General features: G+C 35.7%; 1 protein-coding gene across 2 annotated transcripts in view; it reads left to right on the top strand.

The window, feature by feature from the left end:
- Positions 1-3,419, top strand: part of DPP10 (dipeptidyl peptidase like 10) — a 681,887-nt gene extending 678,468 nt beyond the window's left edge. For both annotated transcript variants that reach the window (XM_007456345.1, XM_007456346.1), the window contains exon 26: positions 1,303-3,419. In XM_007456345.1, the coding sequence (XP_007456407.1) occupies positions 1,303-1,437 (135 nt within the window). In that variant the 3' untranslated portion in view covers positions 1,438-3,419. The remainder of the gene's footprint in view (positions 1-1,302) is intronic.
- The last annotated feature ends 6,786 nt before the right edge of the window (positions 3,420-10,205 follow it).

Genomic DNA, 10,205 nt, shown 5'->3' on the forward strand with positions numbered 1-10,205 from the left:
CACTCTTTCAAAAATGTTTTTTCTTCTCTAACTTTTTTATTCATATCACTGATAATGAATTATTTTAAAATAATAATTTTTATTTTCCTTCTAGTTCCTTTGTCTTTTTGTCCGTTTCCATCACTCATCATAAAAAGTGGGGGAAAATAGTTTTGAGTAAATAACATGAGAGAAAAAGGAGAGGGCAAAACATCCTTACATCATTTACATCTCTACATTCAACCATATTTAGTAAATATTTATCAAGGACTTACTTTACAGGGGTCTCTATGCTAAATGGGTCAACAGGACATAACTTTACACATCAAGGAACTTTCAATCTGAAGCAGGAGTCATGGAACGGAAAAAAATTGTTTTAATTCCTCAGCATTTGGAAGAACTAAAAGTCGTTCATTATACTTAAAACACAGGAACCAGGGTTAGAATGATGAAAGATGAAGATGTAGAGATAAACAGATGGAGAGTCATGGCACTGGCAGTGTAAAGGATTGTGAGACTTTACTCAGAGGGAAATGAGGCACCATCTAAAAACTTTACACTCAGGAATTGACATGACAGTATTTTCATTTATATTTTAGAAAACTCACTAATGTCGTTTATATTGGAAGGACATTGTCAAAGTAAAAATTGCATTACACAAGATTAAACAGACAAGGAAAACTTTATCCAAGACTACTGCAATAGGGGAGAAAGAGTAAATTCAACTTTGTTAAAACAAGGGGCTGGAGCATTTTTAAGAGCCCCAATGGAGGGACTCATTGCCTTCCATGTTTGGTAATCAGCCTTAAGAAACATTTCTTTTATCTTTATGACAGTAAGTAGCTTTACAACTTGGAGACTGGGAGATAGGGGGGTGCTGTCTCTCTTTCAATGTTTACATTTCAAAGAGATGGTTTCCAAGTCCTTGAGAAAGAAATTTCCTGGGTTGTAAAACTGGCAAGGGTCTGAAAGAAGATTTACATACATTTCAAAGGGGCAGAGAAAGAACTTACAAAACTATCTAAAATTTAGTTAAGGTGATGTCAATGCCACCTTGTTCAACGTGAATGTAGAAAGCTCTAACTTTTTGGACAACAAATCCCAATATAAATGCATAAAATTGTGTTTTGTCTCAAATGTTGATTTTGATATGATTATAATAAAAAAGGAAAGTTTAGCATGAACAACTCAGAGTTGAATTACATGAGATTTTGGTCAGATATTATTTTCCCAAGTTCCGTTGCCATGGGGCTAAAGTAATGAGTTCTGAGGAAGAAGACTTGCTTTGATAACTTTAAATCTCCTTTCCCTTCAATATCTTAGGTCTACCCAGATGAAGGCCATGACCTATCTGAGAAGAGCAAATATCATCTCTACAGCACAATCCTCAGATTCTTCAGTGATTGTTTAAAGGAAGAAATACCCATATTACCACAGGAACCAGAAGAAGATGAATAAAGGACCCTATTTATATAGAACTGAAGGGGATATTGAGGCTCAATGAAACCTAACCAAGAGACTGTAATATTGTAGATGCTCCAGAATTTCAAGGGCAGCTTAAGGAGATGATGCTGGAACAGCACACTCAGAGACAATGAACTAGAATTTGAATACAGAAGTCCATGTCTACTGTGTTACCAAGGGTGCAGAACCTGTTTCTTTGTGTAAGAAAGGTCAAAGGGTTGGTTTCCTGGGAGAAATTAGTTTTGCATTAAAGTAGGAGTAGTGCATGTTTTCTTCTGTTATCCCCCTATTGGTTCTGTAATTAGTTGCTCTCATTTTAATTTCAGTGGCCACCGTCATCTTTGCATATAATGCACAACTTATCAGTACTACAGTCCCTGATCTTTGATGTCTGAGCTGCAATCTAACACTTTACTGTACCTTTAAAATAAGTGCAATTCCTTCATTGTCTATTATTATGCTTAAGATTCAGTTAATAAAAACCAGAGTATTTTATGTAATTTCTGTTTATAAAAAGACATTTTTAAATGGGTCACAGGTCATGTAGAAATATGGGTTTCAGCACCTTCCAAAGTTCAACCAGTTATCAGTAGATACGATATCTTTAAATCAATACATGAGGTATGTCTCACAATATGTATACACACGTGTGCATATGAAGTCAATAAATCTATCTTTACATGTATTCATGCTACAAAGGATAAACTTTTGATGAATTAGAAGAAACACTCTTTTACAGTCTGTAACGGATGCTTTGTTTAATGAGCCAAATATGATGAAACTTCTTTTTCCAATTCAAATTCTAGCTATTGCTTTCCTATAAATGTTTGGGTTGTGTTTGGTATTGTTTTTAGTGGTTAATAGTTTTCTAGTTGCAATTTAATTTTTTGAATATGATACCTTGTCACATGTAAATTAGGTACTTAAATATTAAATTATAGTTTCTGATAAAGAAATTTTGTTAACACTGCAATGCCACTGAGTGCTATTTTGCTCTTTTGGTGGAGAAAGCTTTTTTAAAACACTGAGTCCTTTTACTTCTCTCAATGAAGAATCAATTCTCATTTTCATGGTAAAAGCAAAGAGCTGGATTATTTCATTTGCTAGTTCCTATTTAGTATTCCGTGCCTGTCCAATTCATCTGTTACTATTTAATTTAAATCCTTCTGGTGAGATTTAGAAATGAAATACTTTTTATTCATTGGCCAAAAAGTTCATGAACAGCAGTGTGTACTCTTTAAGGCACAAAATGCCTTAATTTCTGTGCTGTGTTGACTTGCAGTAGTGAGTAACTGAGAGTGTGAAATAAACTTGACTGTATGAAGTCAATTTAGGTCACGAGAATATTAACTTTGGTGACTAAAGTCAAAGAGTATCTTCTCACTTCACTTGAGCTATCTTCCAGAAGAGATGTGCAAAAGTCAAGCTCAGAAGTTCAGTTAAAGCTAGGCAGTGGATTGTGTTTTTGTGGTTTTAAAAATTCCTTAGGACAGGCTGGATTATCATGACATCAGAACACCAGGAGGAAACTTTAAAATGTCATGGAATTGCTCAGTAACCCTCTTGTTTTGTGAAAGCATCAACCCCAAATCAGGGTTTTTGGAAACACATAAATCGTTTTTTGGGTATTCTGCTTTTCTTCCGGGTTCTTTGGAATTGCACCTTCACTGCTCTGTTGGATTCAATTTAAAATGGGAAAAGCTCTTTTCTGAAAGACCCATTTCAAATCTTTTTCAAGATAGTAAACACGTTTTTTTTAAAAAATAAGTGTCATGTTTAAAAGGAAATTTTTGCCTATTTTATTAAGATGGAAATTTCTTTTTAGGCTGAAGTCCAATTGAAGCTTTTTAATCAATATTTTAAATTTCAACAACTAAAGTTTTTTATGATGCAAATAATTATTATGTTGACTGAAAGATGTGGTTTTATTGATTGTCTATTTGAGTAACATTTAAAAAGTATCTACCTTTTACTGTTCATCATTCTCTTGTTTTATTATTATTATCAATGTTTATTTTTCAAGTAATTTAATACAGCTTCTAATGTGAAAGACATTTGTCTGGAGCCCACTTTCACCTTTAAGGCTAAATAGATATTAAATGAAAACTACTGATTAGTAGGAAGGTGGAAATTTTTTCTCTCTGTGATTATCTGAGTTTTAATAATCGAGCTATTTTGGATAAGGGGGATGCTCACCAAAACACACACACACCAATTATTAAAGGAATCATGTAGCTGGATTTTGTCCTTAATACATTTGCCTTTGGTCATAACCTCACAATTTCATATGTGCTTATACATTCTAAGAGTTTCCTAGAAATTTGCAAGTGTTATTTCCAGGAGGAAGCTTTCCAAGTGTTATTTTCCCCTTAAAGTTAAAAAAAAAAGACTCAACATAAACTAAAAATTCCATAATAAAAAAAGGTAAGCAGTATTAAATCATCCACAGAGGTAACCACATAATATTTTGAAACTATTTTAAAAGGGGAAAGCAGTTTTTCACTTTAATTACCTCCACTGCGGTCTCTAAGTCAACATTTGAGACTAAGGAGACTGTGTATTGTTTGAGTTTCCTGACAGAACTTAGAGCGGAGGACTCACTTCAAAACATGAATCTCAGCTCACCTGGAAAATGTGTCTTTTTTTTTTTTTTTTTTTTTTGGGGTAAGCGGCCATGGCTCACGGGCCCAGCCGCTCCGCGGCATGTGGGATCTTCCCGGACCGGGGCACGAACCCGCGTCCCCTGCATCAGCAGGCGGACTCTGAACCACTGCACCACAAGGGAAGCCCAATGTGTCCTTTTTGATTGGATATTTAGCATAGAAATCACCATTGAGGGTCTTGTAGATACCAGCTGTAGATCTGCTAGAACAAGGTGAGAAACTTTGGTCTTTACTATGAAGAGAATTACTTAAGCCATTGCCCTCAAAGGGTGTGCTTTGAAACAGAGGTACCTGGGACTGAATTACTTCCAAATCTCAAGGGTCACTGAGGACACATGGCTGCTATAAAGAATCATGTGTGAAATACCATTTGTGCCCTTCCTCACATGGTTTGATCACCTGCACATCCTACAGCAACCAGCATTGCGTAAATAAACTGTGACACCTCAGCTGGGCTCTCTCCCACTTTCTCTTCTGGGAATTCTCTGCTGCTAATGTCTCTCTACTAGAACCAACAGTCTCACCACTTATATACTACAGACCCATATGACAATGTTAATGCCCCCATTGCAACCCAATTAATGGAAAACAGGAGTAAGTGACTATATGTTCCCCTTTTTCTCCCCTCATTCTATTATACGTGGTTCTTAGAAGGCCCCATGAAACTCAGCTGTCACATCTGCGTGTCCTTCTGTGTCCCTCTTCCCCGTTTCAGGCTTCTCAGTCCAATTTCCTAGAATCACTTCCCAAAATAAGTTACCCATGCACCAACTGTCAATCAGGTTTTACTTTCTGAGGAAACCCTTTCTTCCCACAAGAGCTTATCATTGTGAGTATTATAGGATGAAGAAATAAAATGAGAATAAAGAAGTGGTTTCCTTTCAGGTTTGAAGCTGTTTCTACCAAAAAGTTACTGGATCTTTACTAAGTGCCAAGCATGTAGTAAGTGCTTTATATTGATTATCAAATTGAATCTTTTCAACATCCCCTGAAATAGCTGTTATGATTCCCATTTTACAGATAAATAAATTGAGTCTCAGATAAGTATGTAACTTGTTATATTTACATAATTAATGAGTAAATAGCCCAAAACCCAGCTCCAGCCAACTTAGGAACCCATTCCGCTCTACAGTACTCCTGAAATGAGGAAGGTTTTAACCCACATTCACCTCAACTGAGAATGGATTCTGAATTTTTAAGCATATAGTTACAGATATTTTTGAGAATAACTTGATAGCAAAAATACTAAAAGGTAAATGATAGTCCAGTGTACAACTGTTGCCATGTTTGAAGTCACATGGATTCCCTAATGTCAAGAGGATGTATGTAATATTAAAACATGCTTTCTTTTTCTGTTGGAGATATGTAAGGTTATTCCTATCCATGGAAACCCTTGCTTAGAAGATCATAACTATATGCCTGAGAAGTTGTAAGTAAATTCCCTTGCTCTGGCATTAGGCCTAGAACATTCCAAAATCACTCCAGGAGGTATTCAAATCATTATGTTGATCAAAGCACCCAGGCTTTTAAACATGAAAACATGAAGACCTCATCTGGTCATCAAACACCACAAATCTAGAAAGCACTTTGCAACATTTAGAGTCATAGCTGGTGTCCACCATCCTATTTGCAATCTGACTGAAGAAAAATGCATTATTTTCCACCTTCTTATCACCACAGGCAAAAGATTTTGCTTACCACTGATAGATCTGCTATTTTCATTTCATTTGACAATATTCCAGCAATTCTGGGGGAGAGAGTTTGTGAATTTAAAAATTTTCTCTTTCATCAGAGACAGTGCAGACAGGTTTTTAAAGAAGAAACAAGTCATATAAAAGTACAATTTTGCTTACTTTTTATATTTTTAAAAATTCCAATTAAGTTTAACGTAGCCTGATACAGAAGTCACAGGATTTTGATACAGCAGCTTGGTTACAAGGAAAGTCTCTGTGCTTGATTGCCACAATCTGTATATTTCTACCAGACTTAGCACCAATTTAACTAAGCAATCTTTGGCATGAGTGAAGTTTGACAATACAGAATTCCATACCACCAATAACATCATAGAAAACTCACATCTGTTCAAGACCTAGGCTTTTCATTACATAATCTCAACTAATCTTCAAACCAACCATGTGAGACAGATGGCACTGTTCTCTGAAGAAACCAAGATTCACAGAGGTTACATAATTTTCCAATAGGGTCACACAGTGTGTAAATGACAGAACCAGGATTTAAATACAGACCATGATGACCTCAAAGCTCTCACAATCCATAATCCTGTCTATGCATTTTTTAGCTGGTGAATCCCTAAGTTTTGTCATGCATATCTTTAGATTGGATTCAACTTCCAAGTCCCTCTCTATTCAGTGTTGCCATTTAGTATACACGTGGCTTCAAGTAACTGAATACAAGCTTAAAAGTTGCCTAAATACTGGTGACTCGATATATAAGCAGCTTGGACATCACGTGAGTGTCTGTTAGAAATACAGACTCTCAGGCACCACCCCGGGCCTTCCTGAATCAGAATCCAAATGTTAACAATATCCCCAAGTGAATTGCCTTAAATGACAAGAAACCTTACTGACCACATCGCAAGAGAGCTAAAGTTGGGTGCTTCTAAGGGCCATTTAACAGATCAAGAAGGAAATCAAATTCCAGTCTCCCCCCTCCCTTTCCCTTCTCCAGCTTCAGTGTGCTGCTTGTCTGCTCTATTGGTTGCAGCTGCCTTAGACAATACATTCTTTCACAGCAGTGTCCAAGGATAGATAGGCAAAGAGTGACTATTGTTTTTAATAAGGAAGGATAATTCCCTCAAGTCCCATTGTTCAGCCTTTGGTTGCAAGTCCCCATCTTAGATATAAGAGAGGCTGGGAAGTTCTATATCTGAGATTGCAGTCTCTTTCATGAAGGCGCAACAAGTAAGAACGGTAGGAGAACAGATGAAAGTTATGTGCCCAATGTACGGCCCAGAAGAGTTAAGAACACCCTACTAATGACAACAGGATCCTTAGTCCTAGCATTTCAGCTAGAGGCATAGCTGAGGCATTGAACAGTGAGGCTGGGTGTTTACACAGACCCTTCTTTTGAAGGTGTCTCAGAAAGACCCTGAACATCTGCTCCCCTTCTAAGAGTTAGTACACCTTCCCTAGCCAACATTTTCTCTTTTCTGCTCATCAGCGACATGTTGCCTCCTGCAGGCAGGCAGTTTTGAAATTTGATTGCTGTGCTAACAAACCCATTTTTCAGGCTTTATTTATTCTAACAGGATTTATGAGGGCTTGATTATCTCCTTATGGCTGGAATTGCTTGTCACACCATTGATTCTCCTGATTGCTGGATTACATAAGGCATATTCCAATGGGAAAATAGAAGTCCTGACTAGGAAACACAGGTAACGAACAGGGTCTCCCCATTCATAGATGCTTTTTTTTCTTTTAGACTAAAAAAGAATTTTTAGAAAATTTTTTGTACCATTTTAAAGTTACTTTTTATTTACAGTTATTACAATATATTGGCTACATTCCCTGTATTGTACAATATGTCCTTGAGCCTGTGTTACACCCAACAGATTGTGCCCCCCACTCTCCCACCCCCATATTGCCCCTCCCCCTTCCTTGGTAATGACTAGTTTGTTTTCTATATTTGTGAGTCTGCTTCTTTTTTGTTATATTCACTAGTTTGTTATATTTTTTATATTCCCTATATAAGTGATATCATATAGTATTTGTCTTTCTCTGTCTGATATGTGCACTTTTAATGGTTGTCATTCTTATTACTCTCCACCTCTCTATTCCTTTAGCACAGCAAGTGTGACTTTTAAAAATCTGTATGGTGTAATTTGGGAAGAGCAAAATTATTTTGCCCAGATACATGGAAAATTCCAACTTCAAAGTTGGCTTCAAATCACAAAATATCTCAAAGATTTTGTGCCTACTATGTTTCAGATACTGTGCTGTTTGATACAGCATTAGGATCCTATTTTACCATTTAATCTAATGAACATGCCTAATGTGTAAATGGATATCTTAGTTCAAATGTTTTATAGCTAACTGAGTCATCATTTACTAAAAACATCAGCATATTCAGTCACGATTTGATTTTCTCTGAGTCTTTTGCAATGTTCCCCATATTGTATATGGTATTCCCTTGGACCCATCCCCTTTGAACAAATGTCCCATAATGAATCTACTTGTTTTATCCACGTCAAAAGAGCTCCATAGCCCACTGTCATACTGAAGAACAGTTGTTCTGTGTACAGTTTCCTGTCCCACTCTCAATTTTAGGGAAATTTGTAGTAAAGCCCTGCGATTTTCTGACAATTATTTCTCAATCCAAAACACTCATGGTAGAAGGACACAGATTTTAAGAAGAAAAAAAATTAGTTTTGTTTTAATTTGTGGTATATTAGCATTTTTTTAACTGAAGGAAATAATTCACATCCTACGGAAAGATAAATATTTCTGGAGTATAAAAAATAGTAAATAAAATAACCTACTGCCCCTAGCACACTACCTGCTTTGGATTTCAGCTGAGTCTCTGTTCACCTTGGACCCTTTATTTAAAAATTTTCAAAAAATGATGAATTGATTCCCTATTATTCTCCAAATTTACTGAGGAAGATTTTTATTTTCAAAATTGTTATGAACTTATGAATTTAAACAAATTTTATACATATTAGTTACTATCCTAACTGGCGCTCAGTGCATGCCTTTGTTATACAGTTTCCGCATCTTTAAGTTGGTTCTTGAGTCCTTTTGGCATGATCTGTGTAGTCTGTGGAAGCTTCTAGGATTTTTCAGTGGACAGAGCTAGAAAATACATTTTAAAAATAACATATGTTATGAGTTCAGTTCTCACTTTACCTCTTAATGAAACTAAATATTTATTTATTTTAACCCATAATTAAATTTTACAGTCTCAGGGAAAATGTGCCAACCTTACTGCCAAATAAATGATTATTATATCATATTATTAGATGAAGATTTTTTTTCCAGTCCTTGGACTATGGAGACAAATTACTGTATTTAGAAATCACTTGGAGAAAAAAAAATATTTTCAGTATGATAATACTTTGTACTCAGTATAAGGTTGAAATTATTGGTTTTATTTTTCCTTAAATGTTTAAGATCTGTTTATTACACTCTGTTGTATAGTAATCTAAAATATTGATACTTACATGATTCCAAAATTAAATCTATAAAAAGGAATATAAACTAGATTCGATTTCTCTTCTCTCTACTCATTTTCTCCCCATACATATAGCACTTAAAAATATGGTTTATGTGTTCGTTTGAAACTGATTTGACAAAAGATGCATATATTTGTACTTACCGCTAACTTCTCAAATAAACAGTGCCATATTGAGACACATTTCTCCACCTAAATTTTTCACTTAAAAATAAAACTCTAAGGCTTCCCTGTTGGCACAGTGGTTGAGAGTCCGCCTTCCGATGCAGGGGACACAGGTTTGTGCCCCGGTCCGGGAAGGTCCCACATGCCGTGGAGCGGCTGGGCCAGTGAGCCATGGCTGCTGAGCCTGCACGTCCGGAGTCTGCGCATCTGGAGCCCGTGCTCCGCAAAGGGAGAGGCCGCAACAGTGAGAGGCCCGCGTACCGCAAAAAAATAAAACAAAATAAAATAAATCCCTAACTCCATGGGATTATCAGGATATAATCATCATGCTTTATTAATGCTGAATATTATAATGATCTAATAGTAATAATGCCCACTATTTGAGGCATTGTGTTGAATTTACTAATTAACCTCAGGATTAATAATATATTATCATGCCAATCCTTCCTAAGTAAGAACACAGCATGTTTGGATTTATGTTTTATTCAGAAGTGTTTCAAAATTTATCTCATATGGATTTACACTTCTCATTTTAACCTAGATATTTTCATTTTTGTTCTTTTTTGTTGTAGTAATTAGGTTATTCTGTTTTTTTCTTTGTATACATGAAGGCTAATGATTTTTGTTTTCTGAGCCAGCTACTTTTTAAAATTCAATGAGTTTTCAGAATAGGCTTTCCTTGATTCCTTCAAGAAATTATTATATATATATATATAATATACAAATAGAGGCACTTTTAACTCT

This window comes from Lipotes vexillifer, unplaced genomic scaffold (genome assembly GCF_000442215.2).
Source record: "Lipotes vexillifer unplaced genomic scaffold, Lipotes_vexillifer_v1.1 scaffold3, whole genome shotgun sequence".
Lineage (NCBI taxonomy): Eukaryota > Metazoa > Chordata > Mammalia > Artiodactyla > Lipotidae > Lipotes > Lipotes vexillifer.